A 21,166-nucleotide genomic window follows, 5' to 3' on the forward strand; every position below is an offset into this window, starting at 1 on the left:
TGTCTCTGTCTCTTTTTTGTGAAGGATCCCTGCCAATATATGTTGTTCCTCCATCTCATGTCAGAGACGGAACAAGGAGCAGTAACCTCAGTGCTATTTTAAGGACTATTACTACTTTTATATATTGATAGAATAAATGTATCATATGTACACTATATGCCTATTCTGCAGCACTCGCTGAGAGATGCGTTTGGCAATTCCATGTCGGGCTATGACTCAACACATTGAAGGAAAACTCATGGAATTTATTTAGAGAAACATTTTAATGTTACAAAGAAATTATTTGTAACACTTAATGTATTTATAAGAACAATGTGTGTGTGTGTGTGTGTGTGTGTGAGAGAGAGTGTGTGTGTGTGTGTGTGTGAGTGTGTGCTACTTTGAGCGAGAACACAAGCCAGAGCAGGTTCAGACTGCAAAGTTATTTTCAACTGCAGTGTCGCCAGAATCCCTCGAAAAATATCAAAGGAACAAAGCAGAATCAGGAAGACACACATAATGAATGTTTTTATGCTGCTGATGTTGCCTCTCTTCTTTCAGAAAGGATTTGCTGGTGAGTTCACATCAAATATTATTAATGGTTTCAATAATCATGTTGTTTAACCTGCTTTACATTTCTGCAGTCAAACACTACCTGAGGGATTTCTTCACTGCCTCCTCTGGAACCCAGGATTTACCAGAGTTAATGGCTTTTGGAACATTTGATGACGATCAGTTTGGCTACTGTGACAGCAGTGGAAGGACAGAGACACAACAGGAGTGGATCAAGAAAATATTGCAAGATAATCATGAGCATTATGAATACTATGTTCAAGTGTGTAAGCAATACAAAGACTTTCTCAGTGGCTACAAAGAGACCCTGAATCAACAGATGAACCAAACTGAAGGTGTGTCATCTTGTCTTGAAGTCTTTTAGCAGAAAAAACATGCTTCCATACAAAGTAGGATTCATTACGCTGACATTTGGGGCTAATTCTAATCTCCTCTGTAATTTTCATGTCCACAAGGTTTACAAATGTGAAAGAGGAAATAATTCTCTGTGCTAATACACTGTCACCTCTCATCTCTCTGTCTCAGGTGTTCACACTATTCAGAGGATTACAGGTTGTGAGTGGGATGATGAGACTGAAGAAACTGATGGTTTCATTCAGTATGGCTATGATGGAGAAGACTTCATTTCTTTTTATTTTGAAACATCAACATGGGTGGCTGCTAAACCTCAAGCTCTCATCACCAAACATAAGTGGGATGGAGACCCTCTTTACTCTGAATGTCTCAAAGATTTCTACGTGCACATTTGCCCTGAAAGGCTCAAGACATATATGGGATATTTGAAGAGATTCAAGATAAAAAAAAAAAAATAAAAAAAAGGAGGTAAAATCACTGTTTGTGATATATAGACTCTATTTAGTCTGACTATTATTTTTTTGTCTCACTCTGCAGGGGTGGGGGGGGGGGGGGGGGGGTGAGATGTCTCAAGTCTATCGACGGGGGGGGGGGATGTCACCGAAATATACGGGACAAAGTGAAGTGCGTCCCGTATCAGTTCATTACGGGACATGTTTTTTAGTTGCCAAATACGGGACAATCTCGCATTTTACGGGAGTAGACCACAGACGGAAATCAAAAACGGGACAAATTGTGTCCCGGGAGAGATTTTATTTTTCCCGGGACAGGTGGTGAAAAAATTCTGGGAAAAACAGGACGGGTGGCAACACTAGCACAAACTAGGGGTCAGAGGCCTTCAGATGGCTGGTCAGAGAAAGGCTAAACAGCTAACAAGATATTGCTCTATATCTGCTATCTTTGGTAGCAGTTCAGTATGGAGGAGGCGTTGCTTTTCCTAAACAAAGAGTGGATGTGGTGTCACAGTGTTGCTGTCTGTTCGCCTCCTGATTGTTTGTATACATTAACTGTTTTACAAGCACAAATGTATCTGATTGACTCCCAATAGTTTATAATTTATTTGCACTGATAATATGTGTGTCCTTATTGCATTCTGTATATACAGCACGTGTATATACAGACGTATATTACATAAATAACGTATTAAAAGTGTGTGTGTGTTTGTGTGTTTGTGTGTGTGTGTGTGTGGGGGGGGGCGTTGCTGTTGCTTGTGACGCCATTTTAATATATATCTTGTTTTTTACTTTCACTTTAAAAGCAACTTAGAACCGGTTGCGACAGCAATGTTATTTTCAACTGAAGTGTCGCCAGAATCCCGGAAAATGTCAAAGGATCAGAGCTGAAGATACACAAAATGCATGCTTTTAGGCTGCTTTTGTGGCTGTTTTGCTTTCATGACGCGTTTGCTGGTGAGTTCAAATCTATTGAGTTAATTCTTAAAATAATTGGGGCTACAACCATTAGTCGACGGAATCGATTACGTCAACAACAGAAATTCGTCGACGCGAACATTTAAGCGTCGACTTATCGTGTTATTGATTGTTATTGTAAATCGCTGAATGATGAAATCACACTCCGGCCGTACTTGCAGTGCAGTACTGAGTCCTGAGGGTGTCGCGCATTGTCTACATCCTGCAAAACAACAGAAAAGTGGAACGGCTTCTCTGAAAAGGCTCGAAAACTCCGACCCAAACTTTGTAAAGTGTGTTGGAATAAATCCCAGAAAATGAATCAGCGAAACAGGTGCAAACTCTGTGAAGCTCACCCAGCATTCCAGGGTCGCGATACGCCATTACCTTAAATGCCACCAGGTGTCGCTGTATCATCACGCACCGCAGAGGAATTACAGCGCTACCGTTTATACTGAAGTGTAACACTCTTTCACTTATCACTTATTGACTGAGTTATTAAGGGATTTTACTTTGATATTTCAGTTGGAAGAAATCTGTTTAGGGTGTTTAACTGTGATGAACATTGCATATAATCTTTAAATCGTGAGTTAATATACCTATGATATTTTACAGTGAAAAATATAACTACTATGTCACAGATAAATGCTTTGTGTGTCATTATTTTTAATATATGAGAATGTCTGCTGTCAGAGAACAGCAGTATAACACAGGGGTGAATGAATTAAGCAAGTGAGGTTAAACAGAAGTCCAAAATAGGTGGTGAAACTAAAGAAGATAATTGTGACAAATTGACTAATCAAAAAAAGTAATCCATAGCTTAGTGGACAACAAAAATAATTGTTAGTTGCAGCCTTAATTATAGTCATGTTATTTAACCTGACATAACCTGACCTAACATTTCTGCAGTGAAACACCACGTGAGGTATTTCCTCTCCGCTACCTCCGGAACCCAGGTTCTACCAAAGTTTATAGGTTTTGGCACACTGGATGGAGTTCAGTCTGCCTACTGTGACAGCAGTGGAAGGGTGGAGCATCAGCAGGAGTGGGCAAGAAGGTTATCTCAAGAGAATCCTGAGCATTTCCAGATGTACATTGAAGATTGTGAGCGCTTCACATACCTTCTCAGTGGCCACATTGAGAACCTGAATCAACAGATGAACCAAACTGAAGGTGTGTCATCTTTTCTTCAAGTGTTTTAGTGACAAAATCATGCTTCCAGACAAAGTAGGATTCATTATACTGACATTTGGGGCTAATACTAATCTCCTCTATAACTTTCATGTCCACATGGTTTACAAACCCGAAAGAGGAAATAATTCTCTGTGCTAATACACTGTCACCTCTCATCTCTCTGTCTCAGGTGTTCACACTTTTCAGAGGATGCATGGTTGTGAGTGGGATGATGAGACTGAAGATGTTGCTGGTTACAATCAGTATGGCTATGATGGAGAAGACTTAATTTCTTTTGATCTTCAAACATCAACATGGGTGGCTGCTAAACCTCAAACTCTCATCACCAAACATAAGTGGGACAGAGATTTGTTTTTGACTAAAGACCTTAAAGATTTCTACCTTTACATTTGCCCTGAAAGGCTCAAAATGTATTTTGGATATTGGAAGAGATTCAAGAAAAACACAGGTAGAATCACTGTTTTGAATCAATGTGTAGAATCACTGTGTTGCTGCTGATACATTGACTGTAGTTGACTCTAGTCGCTCTGACTGATATTTCCCCCCTCTCTTCACTCTGCAGCTGGTGCCTCTGTGTCTCTTCTCCAGAGGACTCCCTCCTCTCCAGTCAGCTGCCACGTCACAGGCTTCTACCCTGATAAAGCTGAGATGTTCTGGAGGAGAGATGGACAGGAGGTCCATGAGGATGTGCAATACTGGGAGATCCTCCCCAACCATGACGACACCTTCCAGATGACTGTGGAGCTGAACATCTCACTGATCAAACCAGAAGACTGGAGGAGGTATGAGTGTGTGTTTCATCTGTCTGGTGTCAAGGAGGAGATTGTCACCAGACTGGACAGAGCCAACATCATCACCAACTGGGGTGAGAGGAGGATCTTCATTTCTTTTCTACTTGTCTTATATACTCTATATAGTATACTTCCTGAACAGTCTCTTGGTTGCAGTTCCTCCTTCAGAGTTTCCAGTTGTCACTGTTGTGGCTGTAGTTGTACCAGGACTCCTACTCCTGGCACTCTGCATGTCAGGACTCTACCTTTGGAGGAGAAAGTACAGCGGTAAGAAACAAGAAGTTGGACCATTTCATGCAACCATCATGATATTTTGTTGATGCCTTTTTAACTGACAAAGTTAAATTCAGAATTATATTTCATTGTTTAGCACAGTTTAAACACTGTTTTTTCTCTTTGCATCTCAGGATTCAGTCTTGCAAAATGTGAGTAGAAAGTCAGTTTTTTCAATTTTTTTGTACAAGCAGATGTTTGAGACAAATGAGTTTTTTGTCTTCCAGCTTCTGAGTCTTCATCCAGTGAAACATCTTCAGAAGCAGCTACTAAATGACTCACGTGAGTTCTGATGTGACTTTTCAGCCAGTACAGTGTGACCCATTCAGGGTCCAGTAGAAGACTGAGTCTGGCTCCACCCAAACTGCAACAACTGAACTTTATTCTTAATCTACTTCTACTAGCTCAGGTTTCCATGTCTAAGAAGTGTTTTCTTTGGAAAATAAGCACTGGAGTCCAGCAAAGTTGAGTCCACAGAACTTTATCCTTTATTATGGAGTCCAAAGTTCTGCAGTAGTACACAAGTGTGGGGACGTTGTTTGTCCACATCCATCTTTCCTTTTGTTTACCTTCTCTGGCCTGTTTTTGCTGGTGTCCCGTCTTGTCAGTTCATGTTATCTCATATCCATCCCATCCATCCATCCATCCATCCATTTTCTCTCCATTATTATAGTCAGAGTCCTGGGGGTGCTGGAGCCGATCACTACTATCATGGGATGACGGTGGAAACAACCTGACCAGTTCATCACAGGGTTCACATCGTGTTGATGTGTTTCATAAGTGAAAATGGATGAATGAATCTTGCTTTATTCCTGCTTAGATGTTTGTCTTTTGTTGAGAAAATTAGACATGCTACTGTATATATGCTGGCTACACTGGACAGAGCAGCTTCCTTAGTTTGTCATCTCTTTTGAAGTCAGTGTATGATCCTATTTACCCACTGCATATTTTGGTTGAAGATTGAGACTACCAACAACCTTCCTGTGTGATAACATGTGATATTTCTGGTTGCCACTCAATGTGACAATGAAAGAAACTTGTACATGAAAGAAGTGTGAAGGCCTTTGAGCTCTTTGTGTCTCCTCCTCCACCGATTACCTGCAGGTGGCAGTGGTTAGTCTTATAAGCCCTGATGACTGTGTGTGTGTGTGTGGGGTCAGTGTGACGGTTGGCAGCGTGAAGCTGTGTGTGTGTGAATGAAAGGATTCACAAGGTGGTGTGTCTACGTCCTCAGCAGAGTGACAGAGTGAACAGCATTCAGTTTGTTTATCCAGATCACCTTATTAAACTATTTTTGTATATGTTGCAGTCTGGCCTTCATTTTGAGAGAGTCCCTTTCGGTTTCAGCCTTTCGCTGGGCCCTTTGTTTTCTTATCAATAAATCATGTACATTAAAAATCAATGGACTCTTGTCTCTGTCTCTTTTTTGTGAAGGATCCCTGCCAATATATGTTGTTCCTCCATCTCCTGTCAGGGACGGAACAAGGAGCAGTAACCTCAGTGCTATTTTAAGGACTATTACTACTTTTATATATTGATAGAATAAATGTATCATATGTACACTATATGCCTATTCTGCAGCACTCGCTGAGAGATGCGTTTGGCAATTCCATGTCGGGCTATGACTCAACACATTGAAGGAAAACTCATGGAATTTATTTAGAGAAACATTTTAATGTTACAAAGAAATTATTTGTAACACTTAATGTATTTATAAGAACAATGTGTGTGTGTGTGTGTGTGTGTGTGAGAGAGAGTGTGTGTGTGTGTGTGTGTGAGTGTGTGCTACTTTGAGCGAGAACACAAGCCAGAGCAGGTTCAGACTGCAAAGTTATTTTCAACTGCAGTGTCACCAGAATCCCTCGAAAAATATCAAAGGAACAAAGCAGAATCAGGAAGACACACATAATGAATGTTTTTATGCTGCTGATGTTGCCTCTCTTCTTTCAGAAAGGATTTGCTGGTGAGTTCACATCAAATATTATTAATGGTTTCAATAATCATGTTGTTTAACCTGCTTTACATTTCTGCAGTCAAACACTACCTGAGGGATTTCTTCACTGCCTCCTCTGGAACCCAGGATTTACCAGAGTTAATGGCTTTTGGAACATTTGATGACGATCAGTTTGGCTACTGTGACAGCAGTGGAAGGACAGAGACACAACAGGAGTGGATCAAGAAAATATTGCAAGATAATCATGAGCATTATGAATACTATGTTCAAGTGTGTAAGCAATACAAAGACTTTCTCAGTGGCTACAAAGAGACCCTGAATCAACAGATGAACCAAACTGAAGGTGTGTCATCTTGTCTTGAAGTCTTTTAGCAGAAAAAACATGCTTCCATACAAAGTAGGATTCATTACGCTGACATTTGGGGCTAATTCTAATCTCCTCTGTAATTTTCATGTCCACAAGGTTTACAAATGTGAAAGAGGAAATAATTCTCTGTGCTAATACACTGTCACCTCTCATCTCTCTGTCTCAGGTGTTCACACTATTCAGAGGATTACAGGTTGTGAGTGGGATGATGAGACTGAAGAAACTGATGGTTTCATTCAGTATGGCTATGATGGAGAAGACTTCATTTCTTTTTATTTTGAAACATCAACATGGGTGGCTGCTAAACCTCAAGCTCTCATCACCAAACATAAGTGGGATGGAGACCCTCTTTACTCTGAAGGTCTCAAAGATTTCTACGTGCACATTTGCCCTGAAAGGCTCAAGACATATATGGGATATTTGAAGAGATTCAAGATAAAAAAAAAAAAATAAAAAAAAGGAGGTAAAATCACTGTTTGTGATATATAGACTCTATTTAGTCTGACTATTATTTTTTTGTCTCACTCTGCAGGGGTGGGGGGGGGGGGGGGGTGAGATGTCTCAAGTCTATCGACGGGGGGGGGGGGGATGTCACCGAAATATACGGGACAAAGTGAAGTGCGTCCCGTATCAGTTCATTACGGGACATGTTTTTTAGTTGCCAAATACGGGACAATCTCGCATTTTACGGGAGTAGACCACAGACGGAAATCAAAAACGGGACAAATTGTGTCCCGGGAGAGATTTTATTTTTCCCGGGACAGGTGGTGAAAAAATTCTGGGAAAAACAGGACGGGTGGCAACACTAGCACAAACTAGGGGTCAGAGGCCTTCAGATGGCTGGTCAGAGAAAGGCTAAACAGCTAACAAGATATTGCTCTATATCTGCTATCTTTGGTAGCAGTTCAGTATGGAGGAGGCGTTGCTTTTCCTAAACAAAGAGTGGATGTGGTGTCACAGTGTTGCTGTCTGTTCGCCTCCTGATTGTTTGTATACATTAACTGTTTTACAAGCACAAATGTATCTGATTGACTCCCAATAGTTTATAATTTATTTGCACTGATAATATGTGTGTCCTTATTGCATTCTGTATATACAGCACGTGTATATACAGACGTATATTACATAAATAACGTATTAAAAGTGTGTGTGTTTGTGTGTGTGTGTGTGTGTGTGGGGGGGGGGGGGGGGGCGTTGCTGTTGCTTGTGACGCCATTTTAATATATATCTTGTTTTTTACTTTCACTTTAAACGCAACTTAGAACCGGTTGCGACAGCAATGTTATTTTCAACTGAAGTGTCGCCAGAATCCCGGAAAATGTCAAAGGATCAGAGCTGAAGATACACAAAATGCATGCTTTTAGGCTGCTTTTGTGGCTGTTTTGCTTTCATGACGCGTTTGCTGGTGAGTTCAAATCTATTGGGTTAATTCTTAAAATAATTGGGGCTACAACCATTAGTCGACGGAATCGATTACGTCAACAACAGAAATTCGTCGACGCGAACATTTAAGCGTCGACGTATCGTGTTATTGATTGTTATTGTAAATCGCTGAATGATGAAATCACACTCCGGCCGTACTTGCAGTGCAGTACTGAGTCCTGAGGGTGTCGCGCATTGTCTACATCCTGCAAAACAACAGAAAAGTGGAACGGCTTCTCTGAAAAGGCTCGAAAACTCCGACCCAAACTTTGTAAAGTGTGTTGGAATAAATCCCAGAAAATGAATCAGCGAAACAGGTGCAAACTCTGTGAAGCTCACCCAGCATTCCAGGGTCGCGATACGCCATTACCTTAAATGCCACCAGGTGTCGCTGTATCATCACGCACCGCAGAGGAATTACAGCGCTACCGTTTATACTGAAGTGTAACACTCTTTCACTTATCACTTATTGACTGAGTTATTAAGGGATTTTACTTTGATATTTCAGTTGGAAGAAATCTGTTTAGGGTGTTTAACTGTGATGAACATTGCATATAATCTTTAAATCGTGAGTTAATATACCTATGATATTTTACAGTGAAAAATATAACTACTATGTCACAGATAAATGCTTTGTGTGTCATTATTTTTAATATATGAGAATGTCTGCTGTCAGAGAACAGCAGTATAACACAGGGGTGAATGAATTAAGCAAGTGAGGTTAAACAGAAGTCCAAAATAGGTGGTGAAACTAAAGAAGATAATTGTGACAAATTGACTAATCAAAAAAAGTAATCCATAGCTTAGTGGACAACAAAAATAATTGTTAGTTGCAGCCTTAATTATAGTCATGTTATTTAACCTGACATAACCTGACCTAACATTTCTGCAGTGAAACACCACGTGAGGTATTTCCTCTCCGCTACCTCCGGAACCCAGGTTCTACCAAAGTTTATAGGTTTTGGCACACTGGATGGAGTTCAGTCTGCCTACTGTGACAGCAGTGGAAGGGTGGAGCATCAGCAGGAGTGGGCAAGAAGGTTATCTCAAGAGAATCCTGAGCATTTCCAGATGTACATTGAAGATTGTGAGCGCTTCACATACCTTCTCAGTGGCCACATTGAGAACCTGAATCAACAGATGAACCAAACTGAAGGTGTGTCATCTTTTCTTCAAGTGTTTTAGTGACAAAATCATGCTTCCAGACAAAGTAGGATTCATTATACTGACATTTGGGGCTAATTCTAATCTCCTCTATAACTTTCATGTCCACATGGTTTACAAACCCGAAAGAGGAAATAATTCTCTGTGCTAATACACTGTCACCTCTCATCTCTCTGTCTCAGGTGTTCACACTTTTCAGAGGATGCATGGTTGTGAGTGAGATGATGAGACTGAAGATGTTGCTGGTTACAATCAGTATGGCTATGATGGAGAAGACTTAATTTCTTTTGATCTTCAAACATCAACATGGGTGGCTGCTAAACCTCAAACTCTCATCACCAAACATAAGTGGGACAGAGATTTGTTTTTGACTAAAGACCTTAAAGATTTCTACCTTTACATTTGCCCTGAAAGGCTCAAAATGTATTTTGGATATTGGAAGAGATTCAAGAAAGACACAGGTAGAATCACTGTTTTGAATCAATGTGTAGAATCACTGTGTTGCTGCTGATACATTGACTGTAGTTGACTCTAGTCGCTCTGACTGATATTTCCCCCCTCTCTTCACTCTGCAGCTGGTGCCTCTGTGTCTCTTCTCCAGAGGACTCCCTCCTCTCCAGTCAGCTGCCACGTCACAGGCTTCTACCCTGATAAAGCTGAGATGTTCTGGAGGAGAGATGGACAGGAGGTCCATGAGGATGTGCAATACTGGGAGATCCTCCCCAACCATGACGACACATTCCAGATGACTGTGGAGCTGAGCATCTCACTGATCAAACCAGAAGACTGGAGGAGGTATGAGTGTGTGTTTCATCTGTCTGGTGTCAAGGAGGAGATTGTCACCAGACTGGACAGAGCCAACATCATCACCAACTGGGGTGAGAGGAGGATCTTCATTTCTTTTCTACTTATATAAATGTTCTTTGTGTTTCTATTTCCTGATCAATGTTTCTTGCAGTTTCTCCTTCAGAGTTTCCAGTTGTCATTGTTGTGGCTGTAGTTGTAACAGGATTCCTGGCACTCTGCATGTCAGGACTCTACCTTTGGAGGAGAAAGTACAGTGGTAAGAAACAAGAAGTTTGAACTTTTTATGCAACCATCAGGTTTTAAGTAGGGTGATATTTTTTTGATGCCCTTCTGACAACCAGATAAATTCCTAGTATTAACCTCAACTACTGTATGTACTTCCTGTTTTACTTTAAGAAATAAAATATATATAAAAAAAAAAAAAAAAACAACAACCTTTGAACGATTCAAACAATTGAAAAGTAATCTGAGCAAACTGTGAATCTGATGGCTTTTTTTTTTCCTTCTCTTTGTATAAACAGATATTTTTGACAAATATTTTTATTATTCTTTTTTCTCTATAGCCTCTGGGCCCTCGTATTAGGAAACGTCTTCAGAAGCAGCTGTTGAATTACCTAAGTGAGTTACAAGTCAGCTGCTTGAGCGGAAAATCCTGATGTATAAGTCTAGTGGAGCAGGAGGATGACCGGTCCGCGGCCATTCTCCTGCTCCACTCCCTGCCCCAAGTGCTCATTGGTTACAGTGGCTTCCCATGGAGGAAAGATATCCCCACCTCGAGCCGCCTCGCCTCCACTTTTTATATTTATTTATTTGTAAAGGGACAGTGCATATTAATGAACATGTACATGCAAATATGCCAGAATTAACTATACTCTACTTTCAAACCGCAGTTTTGGATTAATTTGATTGTTGTAGCTACATTTGTATATATAGATCTTTTTTTATTCATACTTGAAGTGCATTGCACAGACTTGAGTTCACCATCTGTTTGGAGATTGTATTTATTTAATTGCCTCTAAACTGTGATATTTCTGGTTGGCTCAGTTAATAAACTTTGTCAACTAAACCTTTTCTCAGCTCTTTAATAATGGAGTATCAGCCTCGTTGCCATATTAAAAACTATTACTGCTTTTATATATTGATATAATAAATATATGATATAATAATAACAAGTTAGGCAACTATGTCTAACTTGTGCAGTCAGCAGTCGCTTGCTGTACCTTGTGGGGGCAGTAGTGTGCCTTGGGTCCGGATGAATGAAAAACGCGAAGAAGAAGAAAACCCCTTCGCCGACTCGGAGCGCCTGTAAAGATGGCGGCTCCCGCTGCCCACCCGAGACCCAGAGACATGTCAGTATCCCCGCTGTCAGCGGAGGCGCCACCGTTCGTCCCGCACGGTGCCGACAGTTGGCGGCTCGGCTCGCAGTCGGACGCCGAGAAGCAGTTTTCCCGCTGCGCCTCAAAGCTGCGGGTCCTCAGGGCAGACGGTGCGCAGCTGAAGGAGGAGCTCAACATGCTGTTTGACCAGCTCCTGTCCGAGAACTACAACAGAGCCTTCGAGCCCAGTGTCAGCATCCGACCCGAGGTAACACAACACTCACTCGGCTCTTGTCACGTCCCGCTGCGATTTACCGACAACGACGCAGCACGTCAATGATCACAATGAGTCGCCCCGCTGGCGTCACCTGGAAACTACTGTGACGTCACATGACAATACCGCGTATTTCTCTGAGTTGCCAACCGTCAATTGAAATACAGAATCGTCCCGTTTTGAATCGGTACTGGACGGGGTTTGTCCAGTAGTTCTGAGTTGTCTTGAACGTAAATTTATTTTCGACGCAAACTCACGTTTGTTTCCATAGAGTTTGCGTTCAAAACCGGCTATTGCCCAACCCATTCACAACAACTGTGCACTGGCTACGTAGTTTACGTAGAGTAGGCTATGAATCAGGATCGCTTGTTCTTCACAGCTTTATTTATTCATCCGCCCTGCACTTTATTGATTGTTGTCTAAAAAATATGGTCAATTTAAAGATTTCAATACAATTTAAACATTCTGCTTATTTCCAACGTCTGTTGGTAACAAAGCAGTTCCATATATATTTTTTGAAACCCTATTTTAAGTTCTGATTTACCACTACTGGCGCGCCACTGGCCTGCGATGGTCTTGGCCCCGAGCACTGCAGGACCTCCTTCGTTTTCTGAATGAAAGTTGGCAACACCAGATGAGACTCTGCGTTTTCTTTTTTTTTTCCAGGACGTGTGCGGCCTGCTGAAACACGCCAGCCGTCTAGTGCCACACTCTCAGGAGCATCTAGTCATCAAGTTCTGCCAGCTGGTGCATCACCTGCTCAACCAGCTCAAGGTACCAGCCGTCCACCTCAGAATGCAAAGCCCGAGTCGCTGGTTCCTTTCTCACTGGTTCTTCCCAATGCTGCCCTAAGGTCATCATGGACGAGCAGACGCTGGACGTGTTGGTGAAGTACACCACCGGGGCGCTCAGAGTGTGCAGCGCCTGGACACACTCGGACATCCTGCTGGCGCTCTCGGCGACAGTGTATGGAAATGGACCTCAGTGCTACCAGGTTGCCCCTTGTAAACGTCTCTCCTGAACTCCAGCTGTGTTTTCTCCACAACTGCAGCACACTGACTGACACCTTTACAGCTCCTAGGTGAATGGCTGGGGGAGGACGGACTTCTGCAGCTGTATGGTTCTCCGTCACAGCCGAGTATCGAGCTGCGACGCGTTGCTCTCACCTGCCTGGCCAATATTTGTCTCAGGTAGGCGGAAGCTTTTTCTTTAAATCTGACTGGGCCTTGATTCTGATTATTTGTGTCCATGTAAACACGACTAGTTTCTTGTTCTTTTGACAGATCTTCATACGCCTGTCATATTTTAATGCACAGATTTGCTGGGGATAAAATGAGCAACCAAAAAAAATTTCATGGGGGGGGGGGATGGTGCGTCTGCAGCGACTTGCAGTTGGTTGTCAGTGGGATGTTTGTGAAATGTGGTTGTGAGTGAGTTGATTGGCTTTCTCCTGAGAAGTTGAATCTGGCTGCTTCAGTGGAATCTTTGGGGAAAAAATATGCAACAAGTTGTCGCTGCAGTGACCGCTCCACTGTCCGAGAAGCCATCGCAGCAATGGAGTGAAATTATTCTCATTTCGCAGCCAGAAAACACATGTTGCTAAAAGAAAATGAACCATAGATCAAGAACGTTGAGGTTGTTTAATACATTCTGTGTCTGGACAGGATTCCTGGTCAGCCGCCATTGGACGATCATCTGAAAAGTCTGTGTTTTGGGATCTTTCTGAAAACACTGCAGTCGCCTATGCCTCCCGACACTGACGAGCTGTTCTACTGCTTGGTGAGGACAACGGATGCAAATCAGAGTCGGGCAAAATGTCTCGTAATCTCTGCTGACTCCCCGTCGCCTCGCGCAGGTGATCCAGGCCGCGCTGAGGGGTCTGCAGTGTTGCCTTTCGGCTGGAAAGTGGAGGTTTGGTGGAGGGGAGGAGCTGGGCTCTACACTGGCCAACCTGAAGGTATAAAATACATCTGCAAAAAAAAAAAAAAATCTCATCAAATCTTCATTTTTTACGTTTTTGTAAATTTTCAACCCAAGCCAAACAGCACGTCGCGTGAAGTGTTTCCTCTTTTTCCTCCAGAGGTTCATGTTTCAGGGAACTCCAGGTGTTAGTGTGGAGTGGCCGGCTATGCTTTACCCAGCACCGCTTCCTCAGTACGAGTGTCAAGTGACACCCAAACCTCTCGAATCAACAAGTATCTCAGACAAACCAAAGGATGCTGCAGAGCCCAGCAAAGCCTCGGTGGTAAGATCTGAAAAGCTTTTCAACCCAACAACACGATGGACAAAAATTTGTCAAAACTGTGTCTCCTTCTTCTCTTTTTTTCAAACTGTGTCCCTAAAGAATAAGAAAAAGAAACCGAGGGCGAAGGGGAAGAAGATGAGCAGAGAGTGTGATGGAGAGGAGGACGGCAAAGAGGCTGAGTCTTCACCTCAGAAAGCAACGCAGAGGAACGCAGAGCCTTCATCCGAATCCTCCGCTCCTTCTTTCCACCCCTCCTGGAAGAGAACCAGCTCTGACACAGAGGTCTCGGACTCGGAGGGCAACGCACACAGCAAATTAAGGCATGCAGGTTTCAGATTGAAGCTTCTTCCTCCTTTGCTTGCATGGCTGCAGAATGGAAAAGTCCCAGAAACAGTGTGTGTGTGTGTGTGTGTGTGTGTGTGTGTGTGTGTGTGTGTGTGTGTGTGTGTGTGTGTGTGTGTGTGTGTGTGTGTTGATCTCCTCACTCCTCCCCCTGCAGGATTAACCATGGCCGTGTGCGCCAGGCGGCGCTGAATTGTCTCCTGGCTCTGGTCAAAGGTGTGGAGAAGAGGACCCTGTATGGATACTGGTCCTCCTTCATCCCCGACTCTCCTGTCAGCCGGCCGGCCGCTCTGTCTCTGCTCACAATCATCCTGAAGGACCCGTCGCCGAAGGCAAAGTCCTCCCCGCTCGTAGTCGGTAGTGAACGCTTCCTCCTGGCCTCGTCTCCGCAACGCCCGCCTCTCTCCTCTCCTCGCAGGTGCGCGCGTGTGCGCTGCAGGTGCTGTCGGCCATGCTGGACGGCTCCCGTCAGTTCCTGGCCATGGCCGAAGACACGGCGCCCCCTCCGACGTCTTACACCCCGTTCTCCTTCCTGCTGGCGACGGCCGTACGAGAGCTGCACCGCTCCCTGAATCTGGCTCTGCTGGCGGAGACGTCGCCCCAGACACTTACACAGGTTATAAAGGTAATACTGGCGCCACAGGAAACCACAGTTCAGGTCACAATACTTTATTAATCCCTGATGGCCAGTTCACTTTCAGCAGAAGCACCACAAAACAAGACAAGACAACAAGACGATGCAGGATAAGACAAGAGATATACAACAGTTAACAGCCACAGTCAGGCTGGGCCACCTCAGCGACGGCACAGCCGGGATGAGTGCAGATAAAAATCAATCATCACAGTTCATTTAGTGAGTTGAGTTGAGTTGAGCAGCATGATCTTTAAATCACTGCACAGAATGTGATTTGGGTTTGATAAAATTCTTTCTGCTTTCCGGACCCCCTGTGTTTTCCTGTGGGAGTCGAGGTCCTCGAAATGGACCCCAGTAATTTTGAAGCAGACTGTAGTGAAGTCATTCAGACATTTCCTATCTTTCACAGATGGACCTTGAAACCAGCAGATAAAAGTGAAAAGTGACTCGGTGAAAGATTGATTGAATGTGCGTAAAATACGTCCGCTGGAATCCAAGGAGTTCAGTTTCCTCAGCAGGCGGATTCTGCTGTCTGTGTTCTCGCTGAATTTTAATTGTGAGTCTATCACAGTGCCCTAGTACTTATAGGTTTGTACTATTTGTACAACCTCGTGATGAATGGTTCTTGGTTTGGGGTCACAACATTAGATTTCCTACAAATCTGTGATGATCTCTTCAGTTTCAGATGTGTTTAAATCAAGGAAACGGTCATCGCACCACCTGACAAAGTCATGGAGTTGTGTGGTGGCTTCTCAATGCATTCATTAAAAAGTCTCCTGAAGCTGCAGGGTTTCCATCTCTCCACAGCATCCCTACCACCGATGGTATTTTATATATTTATTAAATAAATATATTTTCTTTTCTCGCCTGTCCGCCAGTGTCTCGCCTACCTTGTGGCTAACGCTCCCTACCAACGTCTGAGACCAGGCCTGCTCAGCCCTCTGTGGAAGCAGATTCGCCCCTATGTGCACAATAGAGGTCTGTTTTGCTGAATTAAGTTCATTCTGTCTTTTCCTACAATTATCTTGTTAGTTTTTAAGGTTTTTATTTAAATAAAAACCTTAGGGTTAGGGTTATAGATAATAAGTCTGTTGCATTGGAAGATTGTGCTCTGAATAGCAAGACTGATTGTACACTCTCATTGCATTATGCCACTATATATGCGCTTCCCTTTCCGCCTGTCAGACGTCAACGTGCGCGTGTCAGTGCTGACCCTCTACGGGAACCTCCTGATGAATCAGGCCCCTCTGCCTGAGGTGCAGCTCCTCCTCCGACAGCCAGATGGCAGGAGAGGCGGCAGCAGCACCGGCTTGCACACGCCGCAGGACAGCAGCCTCAGCTGGAGACACAGAGACGGAGCCGACAGCCAGCCTGCCACGCCCTCCCGCAGCAGCGTCCCCCGCACGCCGGCCGAGGACGACGGCTCGCCGCCGTGGCTGCTGCATCTGTGCGAGTCACTGGTGACTCAGCCCAGGGAGGACCAATCAGACAGCGAAGGCGCCGGCCCGGGAGGAGGCGCTGTGTTCGAGCCGTTGCCCGTTCGGTTGGAGGCTCTGCAGGTGGGAGGTGGCCGTGAACGCAGGAGGTGGCAGGAGAGGCCGGTGTGAAATGTTGCTGATGTGTTTTTTCCTCCTGGCAGGTCATGTCTCGCCTGGTCCGCGGTTATTTCTCTTTGGTCCAAGCCAGTCTGTGTGAGATTTGGCACATAAGCGCACGCTGCCTCGGGGAGACGGACCCCTCTGTGCAGCTGCAGGGCGTCAAGGTGACGTCAAGTTTGATTTGTTGCTTTAGTTTCCCTGTCGAGCAGGAGTCACCAACCTGTTTGAACCTCACAGCTACTTCATGACTGCGGAGTCTTATGGAGGTCAAGGGTTAGGGTCCAGTGAGGAAGAGGGTTTTGGCCGAGTACCGCAGCATTTTTCTCATCTTTGAGTGTGAGCGTTCTTCCTGCTGGCTTGATTTTGAGCACAGGCCTGCAGACTGCTCGTGTGGTGTTGGTGACCCCTGCTCTACAGGAATGAATTCCCTGCTTGGTTGTTCACCATTTCCAATGTAAAATGATTCAATCTTCAGAATGTCCCCAGCTATCAAATATTTTACTGCGACCTGTGCGTGCTAATAAGGCCAGAGCTGATTTATAGAATGATTTATAACAGTTTTTTTTTTTTTTTTTCAGTTACTGGAGGAGTTGGGAACAGGAATAATTCAGCAGTACAGAGCTGACAGTAATGTGCCTGAGAACTCCAGAGTCCCGATGAGCCAAGTGAGAAGAAGACACTTTCCTTTTTCCTTTTACTGTTTTTAATGAGTTATTTCTCTTTTTATCCATTGCATGCATAAAAAGAAGCCATAGTTTGTTTTCTTTCTTGGTAATTCTTTAGCATCTGGCATGAAAACACAACCTGTTGAGGCTGAAAAATATGAACTTTAAAATATGATCCTTTGGATGAACTGTTGTGACACAGGTGGTGACGTTTTGGTCCGAAGTCTTGAGCGGCCCCCTGAACAGCGCCTTGCAGAATGAGCAAAATCCCAAACTGCAGATGAGCACCTGCGACGCACTCTCCACCATCCCGCCGCAGGCCTTTGCGCAGCTTCCTGTGAGTTCACGCTGCTGCTTCTGCAAAAACGCAATGGGATTTTTTTTTATTATTATTATTTATTTTTCTTGGACGGCTGTATTTTTGACATGCGGTGTCACTTTGAAGGAAAAGACGCAGCTGATGTGCGTCACCGTGCTGTTGGGACTGTCCTACAGCGAGAACCATCAGGTGAAAACTGCAACCGTTCGGGCTCTGGGAGTGTTCATCCTGTTCCCCTGTCTGAGGGAGGTGGGTGCAGCAGCCGTGCAGCGACATGTTTCTGATTCCTGATGGGTCAGCGCAGCCCTCTGACGGTCGTGTTTGTTGCTCTCCGGGGTTTTTTTCCTCTGTAGGATGTCATGTTCGTGGCCGACACAGCAAACACCATCCTGGCTGCCCTGGATGATCGATTCCCAAATGTCCGGGCCAAGGCTGCCTGGTCACTGGCCAACCTCACAGACACACTCACTGTGAATATGTAAGAGCCATAAAGCACAACTGTGGAAATACACACATCAGTTGTGTTCGTTATGTCTTCAATTTTGAACAGACATTTTTTTTTTTACATGTTTTGGCGGAACTTCCACCTTCCTCAGAAAGTGTCACTGGGTGGTGATGTGTGACACATCTTTACCAGTTGCTGTGATGGAGGCGTGACCAGCCTGTTAGTTTTGACAGGTAGGTCACGACTCCCGCAGGACAGTGTCCCAGAAAGGCTGCCAAGTAGTGTTGTAGTCAAGACGGCACCAACCGAGACCAAGACCGGACCAAGACTTTATATAGCAAAGAAAAATAACAACAAAGCAGAAATAAATGAGAGTATCTTTTTTACTTTACCCAAACAGAGCGTAAAACGGCAGCAGCTGGGTTCTTTTCTGTTATTATCGTGTCATTACAGTGTTGGCTGCGTCTCGACTGGTCAGGGTTTAAAAATCCCCGGTCCGTCCAGTCTGAGACCGAATAAAAAGGCCTCAGAGTCCGACCAAGACCAATCTCCAGTACTACAACACTACCACCAAGTGAGACTTTCGGAGGAAGGTGGAAGTTCCACCCAAACATGTTGGGGAAAAAAACTATTTCTGTGTAAAAAAACAAAAAAGGATATAAATCCCTGTGGAAATCCAGTCTATCGTGTCTCCATCAGTCAGTCTGTTCTTTTTGATGTTTTCAACCCTGTGATGTTCATGCATGTGTGGCTGTTGTGTTGGTTTCAGGGTGAGTGTGGGGGTGGACTTTCAGGAGGAGTTATCAGACATGCTGCTACTCAAAATGCTGCAGGCAGCCACCCGAGCCTCAGCCGACAAAGACAGGGTAAGACGCCACCAGGTGGCATGACACAGGTGCTAAAGCCAGGGCCTTTCCTCCTGCTGAGCTGCTAACACGTCCGGCAACCCCTGGTACCTTCACATCCTGCTGCAGGTGAAGTCCAATGCGGTGCGGGCACTTGGGAACCTGCTTCACTTCCTGCGGCCGAGCCAAGTGAGCCGCTCTGCCTTCCAGCAGCCCCTGGAAGCGGCGGTCCACGCACTCATTCAAACCGTGCAGTCAGACGCCACCATGAAAGTCCGGTGGAATGCCTGCTATGCAATGGGAAATGCTTTCAGGAATCCTGCGCTGTCGCTCGGTAGGTGTTGAAAGATTCCTGGATAATGGGAGGAGTTAGTTGGGTATAAATACAGGGAAATTTGGCTGGCAGTTCAGTCATATAACTCTATATATATAGTCATGAAGGTTGAAGGCCCATTAATGCACAGTTTTCATGCTCAGTGTGCCTATAAACCAGGCATGGTAAAATATATATATATTTTTTTTTTATTGTAATATTTTTTTCCTCCCCTTGACTTCCAGGCACAGCCAGCTGGTCCGGGGAAGCCTTCTCCTCCCTCTGCAGTGTTGTCACCTCTTGTAAAAACTTCAAGGTGCGGATAAAGTCTGCCGCCGCCCTGGCCATCCCCAGCCAGCGCAGCTGCTACGGGGACACGGAGCAGTTCAGCAGCGTGTGGCGCTCCCTGGCCACCGCGCTGGAGAACAGCGAAGACACTCATGACTTCTTGGAGTACCGCTACAGCGCCAGCCTGCGGCGCACGCTCTCGCAGGCGCTCCTGCACCTGCTCAGCGTCAGCCAGGGGCAGGACATGCCCGCTGTCGGGGCGTCGCTGACTGCGGAGGAAGGCGTCGGCATCAGAGAGCATTTGGTCAAGTACATCAGAGCGGAGGACGGCGGTGTAAATGCAGAGCAGGAGGAGAAAGATGAAGCGGAGGAAAGGTTCACCCCTCAGCAGAGAGTTGGAGGCCTGCAGGAGACCCTGGTCAGACTGAAGGGATTGAGTGCTGCCGGAGAGCTGCAGGCTGAGGAGGAGGAGGAGGAGGAGGCGGCGGGGAGGGAGGTGGTGGTTCATTTCCTGGAGGACTTGTTAAAGACTTGTGAAGAAGCGTAAGGATATTTCTGTTTGACATTCAGCGGTGGTTTCAGATGTTTTGTCCTCATCAAGGCTGGAGTCCCACACAAGATGAAAATCCAGCTGCGGAGGAACTCACTCATGAAGTAAAAGGTCAACTTGCATAATCAAACTGATTAACTTTTGATTTGCACATTTCCAGGCACACTGCGTCAAACAGTGTGGCGCCTCTACATCACTACATGTAGCACTTTCTTGCCAGCGATGTTGGTAATAAATGTTCATGACACTGTTCAATAAGTGTTCCCCTCAGAGAAGCTCCTGCTAACAGCCAATAAAAGTGGATGAACAATGTGTGCAGCACTTTGATGAAGCATTGCCCTGCATAGAAATGACTGGAAGAATTTTTACTTTTTCAAGAATGTCGGTTTCTGAAGTGCAGTCATTTTGAAAATAAAAATACTTTCAATGTGCCATTACCCTGAAAGTAAGTCAATGAATCCGGACCACCGCTTAAAATTTGTACCCAACTATTTTTCAATCAAATTCACAGGTCTTCTAAAATAAATGAGACAAATCATCTTTCAAGGATGTGTTTGTCTATTGAAAAAGTTTCTTGATGCATCATATTGAATTTATTTTGTTTTTTCAATAGTATGATTTTCCTGATATTGAATACTTGAGCGCATATATCACAAAGGTCTGGCAAAAACACCAAAGATGGATGTGGTTTCATGTGATTTTGTGTAGAGCGGCCAGTGGCGTACAGTGTGACTGAGAGACGGCCACCCAGGACTTAGGATTTAACGGCAGATCACCTCATCAGTCTTACTGTGAGGTGGCACACCAAAACACTCCGTCCACGCGCTGCTGCTCCGGCCCCTCGGTCACATTACAGAACTCATTGTAAGTCTATACATATTTTTTTGCATTTCCTTTTCATCCTAACCGGTTGAAGCAGATGAGCGCCCCCTGGAGGGTTCAGTTGTCTTTTTCTGTGATTGTACAAAGTGCCTTGAGATGCCTTAGGACGGGATTTAGCACGGTACAAATCAAAGTTGGGTGGTTGGTTGATTGATTGATTGAT

At 44.5% G+C, this 21,166-nt stretch overlaps 2 protein-coding genes and 1 pseudogene across 8 annotated transcripts; all 3 read left to right on the forward strand.

Moving 5' to 3' along the window:
- The first annotated feature begins 362 nt into the window (after positions 1–362).
- Positions 363–5,983, forward strand: LOC142891686 (patr class I histocompatibility antigen, A-5 alpha chain-like). Of its 7 annotated transcripts, none has more exons than XR_012927312.1 (9): positions 2,150–2,315; positions 3,225–3,488; positions 3,679–3,957; positions 4,072–4,374; positions 4,457–4,567; positions 4,708–4,725; positions 4,801–4,855; positions 4,978–5,037; positions 5,247–5,983. XR_012927312.1 is itself a non-coding variant. In XM_076031404.1 (8 exons), exons 1-7 carry the CDS (start codon positions 499–501, stop codon positions 4,848–4,850), a joined length of 1,080 nt encoding a protein of 359 aa, XP_075887519.1. In that variant the 5' UTR covers positions 363–498; the 3' UTR covers positions 4,851–4,855; positions 5,247–5,983. The 7 variants fall into 7 exon arrangements, 5 of the variants coding, with proteins under 5 accessions (XP_075887519.1, XP_075887521.1, XP_075887520.1 ...); XR_012927311.1 differs by having other exon boundaries at positions 4,983–5,037; XM_076031404.1 differs by lacking the exons at positions 2,150–2,315; positions 4,978–5,037 and adding an exon at positions 363–553.
- Positions 5,984–6,369: 386 nt separating this feature from the next.
- Positions 6,370–11,310, forward strand: LOC142891688 (patr class I histocompatibility antigen, A-5 alpha chain-like; annotated as a pseudogene).
- A 246-nt stretch (positions 11,311–11,556) lies between these two features.
- On the forward strand, positions 11,557–20,693 carry heatr6 (HEAT repeat containing 6). The gene is made up of 20 exons (XM_076031410.1): positions 11,557–11,871; positions 12,544–12,651; positions 12,731–12,871; positions 12,952–13,067; positions 13,542–13,656; positions 13,733–13,834; positions 13,958–14,122; positions 14,222–14,442; positions 14,622–14,796; positions 14,883–15,089; positions 15,977–16,076; positions 16,284–16,657; positions 16,738–16,860; positions 17,275–17,361; positions 17,564–17,698; positions 17,807–17,929; positions 18,034–18,158; positions 18,895–18,991; positions 19,100–19,304; positions 19,529–20,693. The coding sequence occupies exons 1-20, from the start codon at positions 11,599–11,601 to the stop codon at positions 20,116–20,118; spliced, it is 3,582 nt and encodes a 1,193-aa protein (XP_075887525.1). The 5' UTR covers positions 11,557–11,598; the 3' UTR covers positions 20,119–20,693.
- Positions 20,694–21,166: the final 473 nt, after the last annotated feature.

This window comes from Nelusetta ayraudi, unplaced genomic scaffold (genome assembly GCF_046127955.1).
Source record: "Nelusetta ayraudi isolate G7.1 ecotype Tasmania unplaced genomic scaffold, CSIRO-AGI_Nayr_v1 ptg000033l, whole genome shotgun sequence".
NCBI lineage: Eukaryota > Metazoa > Chordata > Actinopteri > Tetraodontiformes > Monacanthidae > Nelusetta > Nelusetta ayraudi.